Source organism: Oryx dammah, unplaced genomic scaffold (genome assembly GCF_014754425.2).
Source record: "Oryx dammah isolate SB20612 unplaced genomic scaffold, SCBI_Odam_1.1 HiC_scaffold_18, whole genome shotgun sequence".
In the NCBI taxonomy this organism is placed as follows: Eukaryota; Metazoa; Chordata; class Mammalia; order Artiodactyla; family Bovidae; genus Oryx; species Oryx dammah.
Genome location: NW_024070202.1, coordinates 96,086,158 through 96,106,721, shown reverse-complemented (window position 1 = coordinate 96,106,721; position 20,564 = coordinate 96,086,158). Strand labels below are relative to the sequence as shown.

At 49.7% G+C, this 20,564-nt stretch overlaps 1 protein-coding gene across 2 annotated transcripts in view; it reads left to right on the top strand.

The window, feature by feature from the left end:
* PLXNA4 (plexin A4) overlaps positions 1-20,564 on the top strand; it is a 425,409-nt gene that overhangs the window by 313,035 nt on the left and 91,810 nt on the right. For both annotated transcript variants that reach the window (XM_040259648.1, XM_040259649.1), the window contains exons 5-8: positions 5,314-5,437; positions 6,110-6,263; positions 7,475-7,574; positions 9,940-10,054. In XM_040259648.1, the coding sequence (XP_040115582.1) occupies positions 5,314-5,437; positions 6,110-6,263; positions 7,475-7,574; positions 9,940-10,054 (493 nt within the window). The remainder of the gene's footprint in view (positions 1-5,313; positions 5,438-6,109; positions 6,264-7,474; positions 7,575-9,939; positions 10,055-20,564) is intronic.

Here is a 20,564-nt window from a genome sequence, read left to right as displayed (position 1 = left end):
GCAACCCCTGGGGGGGCCGGGAAGTAGCTCTGACTTTAGTGGCAGTGTAAGCAGGGGTCGTGTGTCTGACCCCGGGCCTCCTCCGTGCTCCCTGTCCCCTCCCTGTCCTCCCTGGAGGGTTCTGGCAGGGCGGCTGGGACAACCCCACTGCTGAGAAGTCTTCCTGCTTCAGGCAACCCCAACCAGCCCCACCTTGTCTGAAACAGTCGTGTGTGTGTGTGTGTGTGTGTGTGTGTGTGGCTGTCCCAGGGCTACCTGGGAAAGGGCGAAGAGAGCAATTTGTTCCATTGTTGGTTCTTGTTTTTTAGTTGCTAAGTCATGTCTGACTCTCTTGCAATCCTAGGCTCTTCTGTCCATGGAATTTCCCAGTCAAGAACACTGGAGTGGGTTGCCATTTCCTTTTCCAGGGGATCTTCCCAACCCAGGGATCGAACCCACATACCCTGCAATGGCAGGCAGGTTCTTTACCACTGAGCCACCAGGAACTAAATGTCCCCTTAGTCAACTCCAAACTGATTCCAAAATGCAAGTCCTTTTGTGCCCCCAGGATCTCCAACTTGAATAAGGTTCCTCTTAACTTTTCTATAAAGTTCATTTGAGAGCCCCACCTCCATTCCATTTTTTCCAACTCCTTCATGTTCCAAACACAGATTCCCCAAATATTGCACTTCAAGCATGACCATCATGAAAGGTTAAGGACTAGGGAATCACCTGTGGGGAGAGGCAAGGAGCTAGTTCTGATATCCGAGGCCTGCAGGTAGACCCACCCTGGAGGGCCTGGGGAGATGGACCAGCAATGATGTATGCCCCCCCTGACTCCAGTTTGGAGGCTCGCCGAGTTCGGACTCACAAATAGCCCCCCTTCCAAATTGAAATTTGCTTACCCGGCCGGCAGCCCTGGGAGTTAATATTTCTATCGCCGTATTTAGGAATTAATTTCTGGAGAACTTAATCACCACCTCTTTCTCTATCCCTTACCCCCTTCCTTCTTCCATTTCTCTCCTTCTAATTTTCCACTTGGCTGGGAACTCTCCAGCAGTGAAAGTTCAGGCTTAGGGGAGGCGGTAGGAGCTGCTTCATTAGACAGGATAATCTCATTGGAACCACTGACTTGAATAATAACCCCTCCAGGGGCCAGGGCCTTTGTCCCCAAGGGCTTTTAGCACCTCTGGAATGGGGCTGGAGGACCCTCTGCACAGAAACTGGAGTGAGGGGGAGAGGGAAGAGAAGCTTAGCAGGGTCAGACTCCAATCCCGGGCCCGGGCTGTCTTGCTGGGGCCCACTTCTTGCAGTCTGTGTTCGGTGGGGGCGGTCTTGGTGCTGGCAGGAATGGTTGTCTGGAAACTCAAAGCCATACGGCATGCTCTATTTGAGTCCTGCCTGGAAAATGGATGAAGCAGGGTCTTCCGCCATGCGCAAGTTGCCCCCACAATGGAATGCAGAGATGCTTTGGGAAATCCCTGTAGCTCCTTTGAAGGAAAGATCTAAGCCAGCAGCACCACCTCCCTACCAGGGGTCATGAATTAACCCTTTGCACATTTCCCAGCTCTTGCCTGGGCTAGTGAGGTATCAGAGTGCCAGAAGCACTGAAGCCATTACCCCACCAGACCCTGTAAGAACCCAGAAGGAATCCACTCTTCCCCTCCATTTCCCCATCACTTTTAAGGTCAATTGTCTGCTTTTGGACATTCACAGCTTCCGCCCTCACAGGCCCTGAGGGATGGTAGAAATGTCAAAACACCCCTGACACGGACCTTAAACTTGACTTTCTGTGAAGAGAGCTGAGTCCTCAATACCCTTTGACAGCTGGGAGGAACGCAGAGCTACAACCCAGGCTTTTCCTCTTTGCTCCCTGCTGCCCTCTGGGGCTCGCCCTCCCTCATTAAGAGGAAAAGTGCTGTCCCTATCCTTCTCTTTCCATCTTTGATTTGCCCCATGGGCCAGACTGAGAGGAGCTCTGTACTTCAGCATCAGCTGCGATTTGGAGGGCTTGGATGGGGAAGGTGGAGGAGGGATGGGACAGTTGCATTAGCTTTTATTGAGGGCTTATTATACATCAGCTGCTGTCTTCCATGCTTTACTCACATCCTCTTTTAGCCCTCATGAATAACCACATTAGGTAGGTACTATTTTGTCCCCATTTTATAGTTGAGAAAACTGAGGCAGAAAGTTCAGTTCAGTTCAGTTCAGTCACTCAGTTGTGTCCGACTCTTTGCGACCCCATGAACTGCAGCATGCCAGGCCTCCCTGTCCATCACCAACTCTTGGAGTTTACCCAAACTCATGTCCATTGAGTCGGTGATGCCATCCAACCATCCCATCCTCTGTCATCCCTTTCTCCTCCTGCCTTCAATCTTTCCCAGCATCAGGGTCTTTTCAAATGAGTCAGCTCTTCACATAAGGTGGCCAAAGTATTGGAGTTTCAGCATCAGCATCAGCCCTTCCAATAAACCACCCAGGACTGATCTCCTTTAGGATGGACTGGTTGGATCTCCTTGCAGTCCAAGGGACTCTCAAGAGTCTTCTCCAACACCACAGTTCAAAAGCATCAATTCTTCTGTGCTCAGCTTTCTTTATAGTCTAACTCTCACATCCATACATGACTAGTGGAAAAACCATAGCCTTGACTAGATGAACCTTTGTTGACAAAGTAATGTCTCTGCTTTTTAATATGCTGTTTAGGTTGGTCATAACTTTCCTTCCAAGGAGTAAGTGTCTTTTAATTTCATGGCTGCAATCACCATCTGCAGTGATTTTGGAGCCCACAAAAATAAAGTCAGCCACTGTTTCCACTGTTTACCCATCTATTGGCCATGAAGTGATGGGACAGGATGCCATGATCTTAGAGTAATTTGCCTAAGAGTACAGAGCAAGATGGGATCTTGAAAACTGAAAGCTATAGATGGCTTCCCTGTGCTTGTGCTCAGGGTTAGTTGCTCAGTTGTGTCTGCCTTTTTGCAACCCCATTGACTATAGCCTGCCAACCTCCTCTGTCCATGGAATTCTCCAGGCAAGCAAACTGGAGTGGGTAGCCATTCCCTTCAAAGTGAAAGTTTTAGTCATGTCTGACTCTTTGCGACCCCATGGACTGTAGCCCACCAGGTTTATATGTCCGTGGAATTCTCCAGCCAATAATATTGGACTAGGTAACCATTCCCTTCTCCAGGGGATCTTCTTGACCCAGGGATCAAACCTGGGTCTCCTGAATTGCAGACCAAATTCTGCAGGGAGATGATTCATGGTTAATTGCAGGCTCTTGGGAGCTGTGGAAAGATGCAGTCCCATGAACTTTGGGAGCAGTGAACCATGCAGCTAGACCTTGTTGTGAGATTCTCCCACCCAGGTTCCTTTGTAACCCCTGAAACAGAGGAAAGTCACCTCTTTTCTGCCTGAACTCTATTTGGTAACTCCTGGTGATGTTTGGGCTGAAAGTAGCTTCATTTTTCCTCTCTTCATAATTTAATCAAAGCCATTTTTCAGATCTACTGATTGCTCTTGGAAATAGGAACTTCAAAGTTGGGGAGTCAGTGAATAATTGAAGTTCGTACCAGCTCTCTGAGTCTGCTGTTAATGGGAGTAATAACACTATTAATAGCGATGTCAGTGCAGACACCCTGGAAAAGTCCATAACATTAGCTTAATGGCTGGAGGTAATGAAGTCCGCGCAGAGGAGCTAGCCTGGTAAATTAACTTCCCAGACTTTTAGGCAGATGCCCTTGTTGCCATGGGTCTGCTAGAGCAGCCCAGGGGCGCCCTGGAGACGACCACACTCTTAGCTGACCTTTCACCCTTGGGATGTGATTTCTAGATGAGTCCTGGAACATTCACAAGTCTCAGTGATATTCAAACTGCTTCCAGTGGCAGGCAAAAACAGAGATTAGCCTAGAAAAGAAGATTGAAGGAAAATTTTTAACCTGCCTTAAGCACAGAAGGGGACATCAGAATGGCAAGGGAAATGGGTTTAGTAGAAGCTTTGGGGAGGCAGAGCACAGTGGGTGAGAATGGAGGGTCCAGAGTTGATCTGTGTTTAGATGCAGGCTTCTCTGATTAGCTGGTGACCTTGAGCAAGGCGAGAAGGAAATGGTAACCCAGTCCAGTGTTCTTGCCTGGAGAATCTCATGGACAGAGGAGCCTGGCGGGCTATGGTCCATGGTGTCCCAAAGAGTCGGACATGATTGAGGACTAAGTGACTTTTCATGCATGTATGCCTTGAGCCTGCTTCCCTCATAGTTCAGTTGTAAAGAATCTGCCTGCAATGCAGGAGACCCTGATTTGATTCCTGGGTCAGGAAGATTTGCAGGGGAAGGGATAAGCTACTCACTCCAGTATTCTTGGACTTCCCCTGTGGCTCAGCCGGTAAAGAATCCGCCTGCAACGCAGAAGACCTGGGTTCAGTCCCTGGGTTGGGAAGATCCCCTTGAGAAGGGAAAGGCTACCCACTCCAGTATTCTGGCCTGGAGAATTCCATGGACTGAGCAACTTTCACTAGAGCAGTGACCCTGGGCCACAGAGCTGGAGTCTGAATCTAGCTCAGCCTGGCTCCAAAGCACACACTGAACTTCTACACTCTGCGATTTTAATCACTCCTCCACCCACCCCACTCCCTCGCTCCCTCCTGCTCACTCACATTTACCTTTGTCTGCTGGGCAGAAGGTATGCAGGGGATTCCAAAATAAGTCAGGCATAGTTCCTTCTTTTGAGAAGTTCACATTTGACAGGAGAGGGCTGCATTTAGCTTAATAATTGTCCATACAGTCCAAAAAGTTCTAGATGGCAGGAAATGCCACAGTGCTGTTAATTTCACTTGGGGTAGAAGCGGGTGGTGGGGAGAGGGGCGCAATGGCGAGGGCAGTATGGTTGAACCATGTTTAGAGGGATACGTAGAAGTTGGATGAGGGTAATGTGGTGAGAGGGGCATCCAGACAGAGCAGCTGGGGTGCACAAAAGCAAGGAAATCAGAAAGAGGAGAAATCTGGAAAGAATAGCCTCGGTTTGCAAAGGAGAGAGAGGGTGGTGGGGGCTGAGAATGAGTGGAGAGGGGAGATAGAAAGGACTTTCACCTGTTTCTGTGAATGAGGAGGCCCTGAGGGCACTTTGGGGTGACTCTCAGGGGTTTGCATGTGGCAACCAGTGATTGGAATTGCCTTCTTCCAATGTGGGCATGATGGAGGTTGGACAGGCTGGGGGAAGGAAACTAGAAGATTAGTCCTGGGCACCTCCTAATTGCTGCTGGCAATGCCTGACCTCCGTGCCAGCCCCTCGGGGGACCAGGAGCCGCATCCTGAGTCCCCGTGGGTCGCTCTGTCCTCCCAGGTGCACTCGGAAGGAGCGCTGTGAGCGGTCCAGAGAGCCCCGAAGGTTCGCCTCCGAGGTGAAGCAGTGCGTCCGGCTGACTGTCCACCCCAGCAACATCTCCGTTTCTCAGTACAACGTCCTGGTGAGACGGTGGGACGGGGTCGAGGGACTTGGGGAAGAGCCCTCTCCCCACCAAAAGGGCCGCAGACCCATCCCCACCCCCAGGAGGGCTGGGCTGTGTCTGGCCAGCAAAGCCACCCCAGAGAAGGGCAGGGGTTAAGAATGTGTCCCTGGGGATGGGAGAGGGGAACGTTTGCAGGAGTACTGGGGAAGAGGCGCTGTGCCTAATGGATAGAAAGGCAGGGAAACCTGAGACACCAGAAAAGACCTGAAGAGTGCTGAGACAGGGAGAGTGTGGGAACGCCACCCTGCCTGTGAAACGGGAAGGATGCACGTGCAGAGGGAGAAGCCGGGACACAGGCGCCTGGGTGACTGATGTTCCCGTTTTCCAAAATTGAAGATAATGGAATCATGCCCATCTTTCTACCTACAAATCCCCTAAACAGTCATTTCCATTTCCTGGGCCAACTACGCTAATTTCAGACGCTAATTTCTTTTTTCTCTGTCTCTTACTGTTTACCTTCTCCATCCGCTCCTGTCATAAACTGGGTCTTTTCTTCTTTATGTCAATATTGCCACATGCTTTTCTCTCTTCTCTTTCTGTCTGATCTCTCTTGCCCTCCCTCTTTCTTACTTCATTCCCATTTCTTCTCCCATTTCTCTCTTCTCTCTCCCCACACTGGGCTGTTCACAGCTGGTCCTAGAGACATACAACGTCCCGGAGCTGACAGCTGGTGTCAACTGCACCTTTGAGGACCTGTCAGAGATGGATGGGCTGGTGATAGGCAATCAGATCCAGTGTTACTCCCCGGCAGCCAAGGAGGTGCCTCGGATCATCAAGGAGAACGGTGAGCAGTCCCCAGAGGCAAAGCTGGGTGGCGAGTCTTTCCTTCTGTTGCTTAGACCACGAGAACTCAGGACAGATGCAGGGGGTTGGGGAGCGGGGAGCACACAGGAGGGGAAGGGTGGAGGAAAGGGTGTACCTTGGTGGGGATGCTCCAGAAAGAGGGGGATGGAGTGTCCCTCCACTGCCTTTGGAATTGAAACCAGGTGAGCATCCAGGAGTCAGCCTCACCACCGGTGAGGACCAGTGCCAAGACGGCGAGGGAGGGAGCGGCCAGCACAGCATTGGAGTGTGCCAGCTTAGAGAGCTTGCTGCAGCATGGGAGGGCTGGCATGGGAGGAGGGATGGGGTGCAGGGTCATTTGGCTCCTTACCTCCTGCCTGCACTGCAGGGTCTATGACCTTGACTGCTGTCCACACCATCCCCAACCCGCCCGGCCTCCCCAGAGCTGCCTGTCCATGGCCGGCTGCCATGGGAAGGATGGAGTGGACAGAGGCCCAGCGCTGGGGGGCACAAGCCAGCCTGGGCAGCCTGATTCCATGTTGGTCCTCCATTTGGGCTTGTCACATTTGTTCCGAGCTGATTGATTAATGAGGCTCTTGGGGAAGGCTCAGAACAAGGGGCCTGGGGTCAGGGCTGTGAATTAAACATGGGCCTCAGCTCCTTCCTGACGCCAGCTGAGGAGTCCAGGGACGCCCGCCCGAGTGGAGCCACCAGTCTACCCGAGGAGGGAGTGTCAGAGTCTCCCCTTACAGATGTGGAAGGGGCTCGTGGGGCACTTACATATATGCGAAACTTCTTGCGTGATTTGTGGCAACATTGCCAAGTGCCTACACGTTTCTCCTGGTAGCTAGTCAATGTGTGTGTTTACAATCCTGTGCGGCCTGCATGGACATCATACATGTGAATGCACGTGTGGATACCTGTCAGAGTGTGTGTGTGTGTGTACAGGAAAGAACCTGGTAAGCAAATGAGAGGTGGATGCTGGGACTAGAGTGAGGAAGCAGGAATAGACTAGAGCTACTGTCTGCGGCCATTCTGTTCTTAGATTATTCTGTTCTGCCCTGGACTGGGCCCAGCTGATTCCAAGTCCTATGAGAGCTAAGCACACCTCCTGGGGAGTGGGTTGCCCTTTCCCAAGGGGTGTTGCTCTCAGTGGGACCCGACACGCGATTGTGGCCCTCCACCTGACCTCATGGCCGGCTCTGCCCACAGGGGACCACCATGTTGTCCAGCTGCAGCTCAAGTCGAAGGAGACAGGCATGACCTTCGCCAGCACTAGCTTTGTCTTCTACAACTGCAGCGTCCACAATTCGTAAGTGCCCCCCAGTCTCACTCGACTCCCTGTTTCTGGGGTCAAAGTCCATCCAAAGATAGGAGGCCCCACCCTTGTTCCATCTTACCATCTGAAGGCCCTGTAAGGTGACCTCTCACCTCCCTCCTCTGGCACCCATGGGGTTAATGGGAAGAGGCTAGAATGAGCAGAGTGAGAGCCTATGAAGCTGGGGAGCTCCAGGTCCCTCACCCATACATCTCTGGCATAAATCTGTCTAACCTGATTCACCTTCCACCATCTGTTGAGGAGGGGGTGCTTTTCACCTGCAGAACAGAGCAGCCAGCACCTCAGGTGAGAGAAGGGGTCTGGGGAGTGAGAGGAAGCCCCATGTGTGTGAGCAGGTGGTCCCACGTCACCTGAATGCTCAGCTTGCACAGTTTCCCTGCAGAGGGGTCAGGACTCAGCTGGCAAGGGTCAGAGGAAGGCTTTGGCCTGGGGCAGGGTCTGGCTCTTGCTCAGGCTCCAGCTCTGGCTCTGTTTGACTGGAGCATCCGCTTCCTGAGGGAAGCCATGGAGGACAGAGGCTCAGGCTGTGGCATCAGGCCAGCTAGTCCATATAGCTATTCTGCACCCCAGTGTCTTCTGTAAATGAGGACGTGGTAGTTCTCCTCCTGTGGATGTCACCCACATACTTAACAGCTGACTTGGTGGGGGCTCGGTCCCATTGACTGGTACATGGCTGATTGCTTGCCAGCCCCCACCGATGGCTGTGAGAGCTAAAAGAGCTATTACAAGGATAGCACTTAGATCCATGTCTGGCCCATTGTTTAGGCACTGTGCACTTTACTGTTATTATATTATTATTACCTCTCTAAAAGGATGGATTTGGACCATACTGAGAAGGTACAAACCTTTCTTTCACCATAGAAACCTTTCTTCAACTAAAATTAGGTATGAAAGCCCAAGATACAAAATGAATGGAAGTAGAAGATGGTTGAAAGTTAAGGGCACCTAGAACCCCTCTGTCTAGGAATCCCTCACATCTCACACAGTCTCCAGAAAAGCTCCATGGAACTCTCAGGGTTCCATAGAGCACAGTTTGAAAACCACAGAGCCTGATCTCAAAAAGCTTTGCTGGCTTTAACATAATGTTCTGTCTCCTTCTCCATATAGGACAAGCTAGTTAACATCACCAAAGATATTTGGGGCTCTAGGCTGTGGGCTTTGTCTGGTTATGGCAGCTGTGAGTCCAGAGCTTGGCTCTCTTTGGAGCCCCACGTAACAGGCAGCCATTCCTCCCAGCCAATTGGAATTCTCTTCCTCCCTTCTTTCCAAAGAGCTTGCCATGGCTTTATGCTTAGTGACCTAATCCCTCACTCCCCTTTTGCCCCTCTAGGAAAGTGAAGTTGGTAGATGAAAGCATATTCTAAGTTTCCATTCAGTCTAACAAATTACTTTAAGCTTCCTATGTGCAAGACAGTGTGTTACTCATTAGACAGGGAGGATCAGAAAATAATAACATGCAAAGATTCAATCCCTACTCCCCAAGAATCATGGCCTAGTGGGCAAGCAGATAAACAGGACAGCAAAAAAGTAAAATATAATACAGCAAGAGCAGTACTGTCTCAGAGACAGAAGCAAAGGGATGAGTGGGATGAAGGTTTCAGTGAGACCAACTCTCCATCAGTCAAAGAAGCAAGAGGAGATGGTGAGGCAGAAGAAATGGTACTCCAGGTAGAAGGACAGCACAGCCTGTTCTTGGCTGAAGCATCAGACACGTGCTGGGACAGTGGGCCTGGACCACAAAGGGATTAGCCTGCGTGCCAAGGCATTTAGGTTTGACCTTTTAGAAGAAGGGAACCATGTTGGGTTTTAAACAGGAAGGCGCTTTTATCAAGTTGCCTTGTGTTTCCTGGGGTAATGAGTAGAGGTTGGGTTGCCAATTCTGTAAGAGCCCATCATACTGAGGGGGGCAGCCTCAGGACCTTCCCTTGCCAGGGTGGGTCCATGTCAGCTGAGACTCTGGAGTCAACTGGAATTAAAACTCAATTTCACTGTTTGTCTAATTCCTATGGGTTCTCTGGATGAGCCCCTCAACTCCAGACCTCACTGTCTCCCTATTCAGCCAATGTGAGGGCCATCCTGTAAAACTGGAGGGCGGTTGATGAGGTCCTGGGGGATCAGGTTGTCAAGTACCTGACTAAAGGGGGGAGGCTGGAGACTCTCAGCTTCCTGAGGACTTGGAGAGAAAGGGGCTGGGTTTTTAACCAGATCTGCTCTTCCTGAGTGTGTAAGGGTGGTTTCTCCTACCATGAGACACATTTTGCTAGGCTCTAGAGTCAGGCGTTCGGCTTTGGGCTCCTCCGGGCTCCATGATGTGTGCCTTCTCCGCCTCTGTGCCCAGGTGCCTGTCCTGTGTCGAGAGCCCGTACCGCTGCTACTGGTGTAAATACCGCCACGCCTGCACCCATGACCCCCAGTCTTGCTCCTTCCAGGAAGGCCGGGCGAAGCTGCCTGAGGTAGGTCCCGTAGCCCAAGCTATGAGTGCTGCCTGCCATGAGTAAGGGGCACACAAGGAGGCTTTCCCTTAAAAAGAGGAAACAGAGGTAAATCCAGGAGGACCACCTCCTCGCTCTCCAACCCTGCCTCTTAAAGGATCATTTCTTGAAAGCAGTACACAAGCAGAGTTCTCCACTCTGGATCAGTCCTGGGGATTCTGTTACAGGCAGGAGTACATTCCAGGTCGCTCCAGCCGGCATGACCCTCCACACACCAGGTGAGTTCCAAAACAATTCCAGAGATGTGTGTGTGTGTCCTGGAAATAATTGTACAGAGCAGGATTGTATGTAGAGTTCTCTAGCTTTCCGTTGGAGCATTGTCCACAAAGCTGAGCTGAGATCGAAGGGGTCAAATTGAATAAAAGAGAATAAGAATGAAAAGATGGTCACTAAATCTTCCCCGACCCCTGCAGAGTGGTGGTTCTCAGTGTGGTCCCCAGACAAGCAGCATTGGCATCATCTGGGAACATGTAGAGATGCAAAGTCTCCCAGACCAGCTGATGGCCCCTCAGGGCTGAGGCATCTGTGATTCAGCTGCACAGTCCTCTCTGTGAATCACTGGCCCAGAGTCAGGCTCCATGACCATGGCACCGTTTCTATCCCCTCCTCATCTTTAGTCTTATCCCATAAGACTAAAAGTCTTCATCATCATAATAGACATCCTCTATGCCTATGTTGTTTCCTCTCTGATAGTGTAAGCTTTAGGGCAAAGACCGCAAGGGTAATGGGTGTAAAATCACTTTGGAAAAGTCTACTGTTGTTCAAACATGATGGTGCTCTTTGACTCCAACCATGGGGTCAGTAGTTCTGAACAGAGTGGTTTAGAATGCTGTTGCTTAGAAAGATGGAGAAGCGATATCTATATCATGTGGGTTAGACCCCACTGGATGCAGGGACAGGGCACTCTCTCAGCCAACGCTGGACTCAGACAGGCTCTGATATTGCCCGCACCCCCAGGTCTTGGATGTACCTTCCAGCCCTCTTCACACACCCACATGAGTGCCATGACCATATGGCAAAACCTTAGCTGTGAGAGCAGGGCCTTTCCAGGTACAGAAAGCATAAGGGCTCTTTAGGGGACTGGATAGGGCATGGTGAGAACAGAGAGGCTCGCCTTGGTGCCCCTCCCCCTCTGGCTAGATTCCCACCCCACCAGGAACCCTAATTTAGGCCATACCCTTATGGACAGGAGGGAAGCTGTCTTGTCTCTGAAAGGTAGGAACAACACCTCACCACCAGCATCTTTTTTTTTTTTTTTTTTTCTTTTTCTTTTGCCTACACTGGGTCTTCGTTGCAGCAGAGTGCAGGCTCTAAAGCACACAGGTTCAGTAATTGCAGCATACAGGCTCTCTAGTTGCAGCATGCAGGTTTAGTTGTCCCGAAGCATATGGGATCTAAGTTCCCCAACAAGGATCGAACCCTCGTCTCCTGCATTGGGAGGCAGACTCTCAACCACTGGACCACCAGGGAAATGTCTCACCACCAGCATCTACTGTGTCAGGCTCTCCTTACCCAGGAAAATTAACTGACCTGTGCCTGGCGATGAGGAATTTCCAGCCCTGGATCCCATTCTCCTGGGATGTGCTGGCCAGGCAGGACTTCTCCGGGCAGAGAGTGGGCAGAGCCGTCCATGTAGAGGGGGAAGGCAAGGAATGGCGAAGTTGTCAAGTAAGAGGATGATCCCAACTGGGTGGGGATCAAAGGAACAAAGAAGACAGAACAAAGCAGAAATGTGAAAATGTTCTTCAAGGTCATTAAATGATTTCGGGGCTTTTGAAATCCACCAGATAGCTCAATTGTCTCTGTTTTGGCCTCATTCTTGGGCCTCTCCACACATGAAATCCCTGCCAGATACACCAGCCTGGGAAGCTGGACAGAGGCTGAAATCCTCTTTTGACTGCTCCGATCAAGTCCCTTGTAGGTTTCAGACCAGAACAAGAAGAGGCCATGGAAATCTCTAGACCCTCTACGACCCTCTGCCTCTTGACCGGGTCTGTCTGTGGCTGGAAATGGCTGCTCTGAATTCATAATCCAAAGAAGAGCCCCAGACCTAGATCATCCCTTCATGGGGAAAGGAAGAAAAGAAGTAATGTCTTGGCCTTAAGTAGGAATGTAAGTCTAATTTTTATGGTTACATTCTCTGCTTGTCTTGAACTAAGACAAAGTGGAGCTAAAGCTAATAAGACAGACAGGGGTCTGACAGCCAAGGGGCACATCTTGGCATGAAGACCCTGAAAAAAGGCTGTACGATCTCCTTAGTCCTGGACTTTTGTCTTAGAGTGTGAGGTCAGGAGCAGAAGAAGGGCTGGTTGACCCACCAAGCCAGGGGCTAAGAACTTAAGAAGTACATCTTATGTTGCTCAGAAACCCACAAGTAACTTGATGGGAGCAGAGACAAAGAGGTTTTCAGACTGCCTCTGGCTTCCCAGAGTGATGTATCTGGCAGGGATTTCACGTGCAGAGAGGCCCGAGAATAAAATGAAAACAGAGACAATTGAGCTATCTGGTGGATTTCAAAGGCCCCTAATCATTTAATTACCTTGAAGGAGGTTTTCACATTTCTGCTTTTTCTGTCTTGTTTGCTCCTCCTGTTCCAAGTTCCTTTCTTTTAAATATGTAAAAAGAGCTGGCATCTGCTACTCAGAAAGTGGGGGGGCGGGGGACAGAAAAGAATAAAGCAAGAGCCCACCACGTTTCCCAGTGCCGTTCAGCGATCTCCATAAAACAATAATGTTTTCAAGTGCCCAGATCACAAGCCAGGCACAGCTCCCATCTGTACCTGGTTGTGGCAAAGGTCACTGGGGATTCATGGAATGTCAGAGGGTGTGGTGCCAGGGTCCTTGAAAGAAAAAGCCTGGGGGTGCATGATGGATGGAGGGCCAAAGAGGACTAAGCCACTACAGTGCAGTCACTATTGCTGTGGCAAGCCATCACAGTGACAGGCTCCCAGATAACTTGAAATCACCATGCCTCTCTTATCACATCACTGAATGGAATTAACATTGGCTTCTCTTTTTCTTGGATGCTTATTTATTTCAAGAGAAGGAACCTTTAAAGCTGTGCTCCTCTTTGTCCAAACTTGGAGATTGCACTATACCCAGATCAATAACAGACCATTGTGAATATGACACAAAGAGGCCAGAGTTCACCACTTCATCGAGGTTGTTGTAACAGTGTCTTCGTGGAGACTATACCAAGAAGAAAAGAAATAACTAAATATATGTAGACTATTGGCTGATTCAAGCCATTTTAAGTCAGCAATAGAAGGTCATTGTCCTCAGAGATTAAAAAGAAAAAAAAAAAGTCCTGGCTGCTAATGGAAATATGATGATTTTTTTTTATGTCATTGTTTTGTCTTCTATATTTTTGTCTCTCGGAAGAGCTGGTAACAGGAATAAGGGATAAGAAAGAAATTTACACATTTGAATGGTGATTTTAAGGAAGACTCCAGACACAATAACCCAGTCTCCATGCCAGGGGAAGAGCTTATTTGTGGCATGGTACTCTGAAACATTGTCACAGGTCACCTCTCATCCTGCCTTACCCACTGCTGAGCATTTCCTACACACAAAGCATTATGGGAGGTTTAACAGAAGACTCTTGAGACTCCCTTAGACTGCAAGGAGATCCAACCAGTCCATTCTAAAGGAGATCAGTCCTGGGTGTTCTTTGGAAGGAATGATGCTCAAGCTGAAACTCCAGGACTTTGGCCACCTCATGGAAAAGACTCTGATGGCTGGGAGGGATTGGGGGCAGGAGGAGAAGGGGATGACAGAGGATGAGATGGCTGGATGGCATCACTGACTCGATGGACGTGAGTCTGAGTAAACTCCGGGTGTTGGTAATGGACAGGGAGGCCTGGCGTGCTGCAGTTCATGGGGTCTCAAAGAGTCGGACACGACTGGGCGACTGAACTGAACTGAACGGTATATAAAATTATATGGTGGCTCAGACAGTAAAGAATCTGCCTGCAATGGGAGACGCAGGTTCGATCCCTGGGTTGGGAAGATCCCCTGGAGAAGGGCATGGCAACCCATTCCAGTGTTCTTGTCTGGAAAAGCCCATGGACAGAGAAGCCAGGAGAGCTACAGTCCTTGGGGTCACAAAGAGTCAGACACGACTAAAGAGACCGGTAGATCTAATGGGACACACGCACAAGAGACCGGTAGATCTAATGGGACCATTTGTCCACACGATCACTGAGCTTCTATAATTATCAGTGGAAATAATTTGGAGAACATCAACGAGAAACCCACATCCAGGAAGTGGCCTTACCGGGTGGGTGTCCAAGGGTGGCTTAGGTCTCCAGTTCTGCCCAACAAGGGGCTCACATAGCCTCAGGTCTGTAGCAGCCCTGAACTTCTAGGCCCAAACACACCCTGGGAATGAAGGGGAGACTCAGGCCCAGCCATTCTTCTAAAAGTCCCTAGGTTTTCATTTGCTTTCCACCTTTGAGTGTAGGGATGTAGACAGAGGCCTTTTGTTAGCCAAGAAGGAGGCTGCCAGGTGGCCCTTCTACTCCCCAGCAGCATCCTGTATCCCTAAGAAGATTTTCATCCAGGCGTCTTCCAGTTTCAACACTGGCTTTGTTGACTGACTATCACCACGCATGTTGAATTACCTCTTTTTTTTCCCTGAACAAAGAGGGCATTCAGGTGAAGTTATTGGTCTGGAACAGAGAACTGGTCAATCATTGTTGTTATTATATTAATGGCAAGTATTCTCCAGTAATTACAATTATTAGAAATAGAATGCCCAATAGCATATGTCGTTTATAGTCACTGTATTCCAGTTACAAGGAATGATTTTGTTTCAGCTAATGATGGCATTGTGATAACAACCCTGGGTCTTTAGATCTGCTGCCAGATCCTGGGTACCGACAAGAATAGGAAAAGGAAGATGAGGGAAAGCTCAAGGGGGATCACAGAGTTTTCAGTCTTGTCCTTCCAGTAGCAGCTGAGACTCCTGGCTTCCCACTGGAATGGCCTTTCACCAGGGCAGCTACCGACAAGGCCGTGCTCTCGCCTTCACCAAGGAGGGAGGGGCTACTGGCCTCCAAGTGGTTTTGGAATTCTCTGCTAGGTGACCTGAGCCCCCCATCAAGCCCACGCACTTAATAACTATATTCTTGGGGAACAAAGGCAAACTTCCATGGGAAAGCACGTGCATTGAGAAGAATTTATCCTTGAAGGACTATTTTGCTGTTATTTCTCATCTAAACTGAATGACAGAGTCAGCTACAGTTGATGCTGTGTTGTTCGGGCTCCAGCCTGGCTGAGCTTTGCGAGGAAGGCGAGGCTTACCTAGCGCCCCATGGGCGGGCTCACAGAGGAGCTTCCTGCAGTCCCTCTCTTCCTGAAGTTCAACCAGAGCCTTTCTCCAGAGAACCGTTGTGAGATCAGAAGAGGCAAAATGAATTCTATCTGATTTCCAAAGCTGTGCTTGAAAGCCTCTCTCCAAGTCCCCTACCACCCCGATAGCACTGAGATGAATCCATTGCCGGGACAGGTATTGGGAAACCTGCAGATCCCAAGGTCAGTCCTCCCTGGGACTGCAGAACTAGTAAGGCAGGGAAAGTCCAGGCCAGGGACAGGCTGCTGAAATCAGCCCTATGCCCAGAGATAAGGCAGGCCAAGGGCCTGTCCCCCAGCAGGACTTGAAGAAGCTCAGGTCACCTTGTCGGTGACTCTGCTCCCATTTTTGCAAAGGAACTATTCTTGAGACCCAACTCAAGGAAACGAAACCACCCTTGCCATGCCTTTCACCCTCCTTTGAGAAAACAAAGCCAAACCCATCTCCAGAACTCGCTCGCCCCTGTGCCCCTGCCCCTCTGCAGGTTTCTATTACTGGGTTGCCATTTCTCTACTCAACTGCACTTTCCATCAATCTCATCTGCCCCTCCCCCTGCCTAAGGTTATGGGTATTTCCTTTTTGTATTATTACTTGGCTCTCTCCATAAACCAGCCCATCGTAGATCACGCTAATGGCATTATAAACTTGGGGAACAGTGAAGAAAATATATGGTGCATTGCATTTTTGTATTGGGCACCCTGGGTCTGAGAAGGTGAGTGTAAATTTGGGGGTTGAGGCTGGGGCTGACTTGGCTTTGGAATTGATGACAGCTGAGGTGACATGGGGGGAGGGGTGACCTGCAAATTACTTATTCCTTAGCTACTCTTCCGTGCTGCCCCCACCCAGCTCCCCCTCTCCTGCCCCAGAACATCACATCCCCCTAGTCTTGCAGTAACAGCTGAGAGAATTAGAGCCCTCATCTTGTAAACACACTAGGGGCTGTAAATCCGCAGGCTACTACCACCCCCTCCCCAGGCACCACCAGCCCTGGAGGCAGATTTTCCTCTCCCAGCTGGGCAACACTGTTTATGTCCTTGTTCAATTATTTAAATGTGCAATGAAACCTCTGTATAAAGCAGCCAATGACATGCTGGACATGGTAGACAGAAAGGCGTGTTTGTTGCCCTCACGTGTCAGCTTGGGGTTGATGCTGCCCCGTAACTGGTCATGCTGTCTTTACTTCCATGTGCATTTCAGTGGAAAAGTGGAAAATAAAACATGCACAAGGCTAGATGGTGGACCTGGAGTCCACCGGAGCCTCTTCCTGAAAGCCAAGACCTTAAAGATATTCTTGCACTTCAAGGCACCCTTCTCCCCACCCTCAGCTTATTCTTAGAACTGCAGAATGTAGCCACGGGCAAAACAGCCTCCCCAGGAATCTGGCTATTAATATAGACATGAGTCTCCAAATAGTCCTGCTAAATGCAGGTGTTTTCTACTCTCCAGGAGCTGGCCCTTTCAAATGACTGTTTAAAGAAATATCTCCTTTGGAAAAAGAGGGGCAGAATGTTTTTAAGGAATTCAATTGAAAGGGGGTTTGGTCATCATGTGGGGATGAAAGTAGGATGATGATGGTAGTGTCTTGTTCATGGTCATTGTGGGAACTGAGTGAGGTAACTGGTCTTAATTTCTTGCTCATGGACGTGGGGGTGATCATATGTGTTGTGCTACGAAACAAGATAGCACGTGGCAAAATGTGTGTAAGGTGATGGAAACGGTGGGTTATGGGGTGAAGCCTTGTACTCTTTGCACCGTGTGAATTGTGTGAGCCAGAGTAACAGGATCACACACTGCCTATCAGAGCCGTGTCTGCCGGCATGACCATGCCAGGTTTCAATATTATTGTTTCTGTCCAGTCACTCAGTCATGTCCGACTCTTAGTGACTCCACAGACTGCAGAATGCCAGCCTTCCCTGTCCTTCTCTATCTCCTGGAGTTTGCTCAAACTCATGTCCATTGAGTCAATGATGCCATCCAACCATCTCACTCTCAATATATCAGTTATTAAAATACTTCCCTCCTAATAGGTAAATGGCACTTCCAGGAGACCAACCTCCGCCACAAAGTACCCCCCACCACCTTCCAGCATGCAGCGGTTAATATTTTGAATACCACGCTGTGAGCTACTTGAACAAACATTGTTTACCCCCATTTTAGAGATGGGAAAAGTGAGTCTCAGAAAGATGATGTGAGGTTGTGTCCCAGATCATCTACTGGGTTGATAATAGAACTGGGACCATACAATTCACTGAATCCAAACCAGCCTCTTCATTCTATGGGTGAGGAGACCCAGAGGGTTTGGGAACTTGTCCAAAGCCATGTGGTTAGCTAGCCGAGGTCCTCTCTCAGAGCACACAGAACCTTCTGGAAGAGGGAACAGCCGTTAGATGAGCAGTGAACAGAGCTGGGACCTCTCTACCTGTCTGCCTTGTTAAGGCACTTGGAGCTGTTGAAATTGTCAGCTCTGAAGTTAAGAAGGGGTGAATAGGCTAGACCGTGGGAATTGATGAGAGTTCACGGAAAAGAACAAAAGAACACAGAGGCGAGGCGGGAGCAGGGGAGAAAGAGCCTTAGAAAAAGGGAGTGGCTGAGAGACCAGGTGCAGCCTGAGCTGAGAGGGATGAACGAAGAAAGAACCAACTTTTTTTAAATTTGAGCACTTGCTCCTCTGTGCCAGACGTATTATACATTGTAGTTCATGGACTCCCTTCAAATGACCCTACAGGGACGGGTTTTTAATCCCCATGGGTAGGGAAGCCGTGCACTGTTCAGACTGAAATTAGCAAGAGGAAGAAAACAGACTTGTACTTGTACAGAATTCCCAAACCAGGTTCTTTCTAGTTAAGAAAGCTCAAAGGTGAGGACCATGGATGGAGTGCTGGGGAACAGGGCCTCAGAGAAATGTTTCACGGAGAAACATGGAAGTTGCTCTGAAATTTCCCCTGAGCGGACTCAGAGGTGGTGTTGTATCTGGGATCTCAGCACGAGGCTAGGCAGGGTCTGGGGAGTGGGGAAGAGACAGCCGTGGGGCAGTGGTCCCCCCATGCCTTGTTGCCTGGGGAGAAATTGCCATTTTACTTTCAATTAGGAGGGACACTGTGGTCAATCAGTAGCGCCACCAGAGGAAAATGGGCCCAGCCCAGGCCTGACTCTCTCCAATTATTATTAATGAACTTAGTCTCAGAGCTGCCAACCTTTTTATATGCAAAATAGGCCTTTACGGGGCCACCGGCAACAAGGACTCATTAAAGAACAAATCTCAGAGAGAATCTTACAGGGGAAGAGAGAGAGGCTTAACTTACATCCCAAACCAGAACAGGTCCAGCCCCCAGGCGAGGATCCAGCTCACCACAGGAGGGTCTCTAAGGCCCCTTGTCCTAAACTCCTCTCTGGGGGAATCTTTCTGACCCACCACCCCATCCTAAGGTGGTCCTATCTGCCAGGGAGAACTTGCCTCTTTCATTAAGAGGAGGAAAGATGGCGAGTCAGCATCTGAGTTCTTTAGCTGCCAGTGCATCTGCTGACATTGAACCGTTATTTTTTCCTCTTCCTGCCTTGGTTTCTCCTGTGCAAAGTAGAAGGGATCTTTGAGTTGACTGAGAAGACTCTGAGATTCAGACACCTTTGCTGTATTGTTCTTGAGCTGCCATATTTTCCTGTAGGGCTTGGAGATGACAAATCCCAACTCTACTCCTCTTAATCCAAATACAACCCTAGACGCGGCTCCTCGGGCAAATGTGGGTATCAGTTCAGTTCAGTCATGAAGTTGTGTGCAACTGCGACCCCATGGACTGCAGCATGCCAGGCCTCCCTGACCATCACCTACTCCCGGAGCTTACTCAAACTCATGTCCATTGAGTTGGTGATGCCATCCAACCATCTCATCCTCTGTCATCCCCTTCTCCTCCTGCCTTCAGTCTTTCCCAGCATCAGGATCTTTTCTAGTGAGTCAATTCTTCGCATCAGGTGGCCCAGGTATTGGAGTTTCAGCTTCAGCATCAGTCCTTCCAATGAATATTCAGGACTGATTTCCTTTAGGATAGATTGTTAGATCTCCTTGCAGTAGCAGGGGGCAAGGTCAGGCTTGTGCTGCTTTTGGAGAGGGATCACTGCCACGGTCTCAGGGAGGAGGGAAGAGTGGAGTCAGGAAGGGCCCAACCGCTCGGCCTCACAAGTCCCCACTTGGTGTCAGTCTTCTCTCCTGAGCTCCCAGCATCACACATCTCCCACTCCAGCCCGAGCTTCATCCTTTTCACAAAATCATTCGTCTTGTGTCCCAAGATCTCATGTTGCCCGAGCAGAGGGGCTGAGATAGCAGCAGAGGTAAGGGCCCAGGATGGACCTTTAAGACCCTCGATCCACATGGGACCTCAAGGTCCTGGAGACCCACATGCTCTTGAGCCTCAAGGCCACAAGCAGGGTTCAGGCTCCATCCCTTCTCCGATCCTGCCACTCCTCTCTGTTTTATTTAGTTAAAACTGGGTCAAAATACACATATCATAAACTTTGCTATCTTAGCCGGTTTTAAGTGCACAGTTTAGCGGCGGTAAGTGCATTCACATTGTTGTATAGCCATGACCACCATCCATCTCCAGAACTTTATTCATCTTTCCCAACTGAAACTTTGCACCCATTAAACACTAACTCCCCCTGAAACTCCTGTTTCATCTTCTGTCTCTATGCATGTGACTACCCTGGGTAGTGTTTGTCCATAGTGATCGGCTTGTTTCACTTGGCAGAAAGTTTTCAAGATTCACCCATGACTTAGAGTGTGTTTAAATTCCCTTCCTTTTAAGGCTGAATCATATTCCATTGCATGTCTATATATCATTTTGCTTATCCATTTGTCTGCGATGGCACCTCCGTTGTTTCCACCTTTTGGCTGTTGTGAAGGGTGCTGCCGTGAGTGTGGGCATCAAGTATCTCTTGGAGACCCTGCTTCCGGTTCTCTTGGATGCAAACTCAGACGTGGATAGCTGGGTCTGCTGCTCCTGGTCTGGCCTCTCTTCGGGTTAAAGGCATGGATACCCTGGAAGAAAGGAGGGGCTTCGTTTAATGGGTCCTGGGGTGCTCCCCTAAGGCAAGGCTATAGGGTCATGGGAAAGGATGGAGGTGAGAC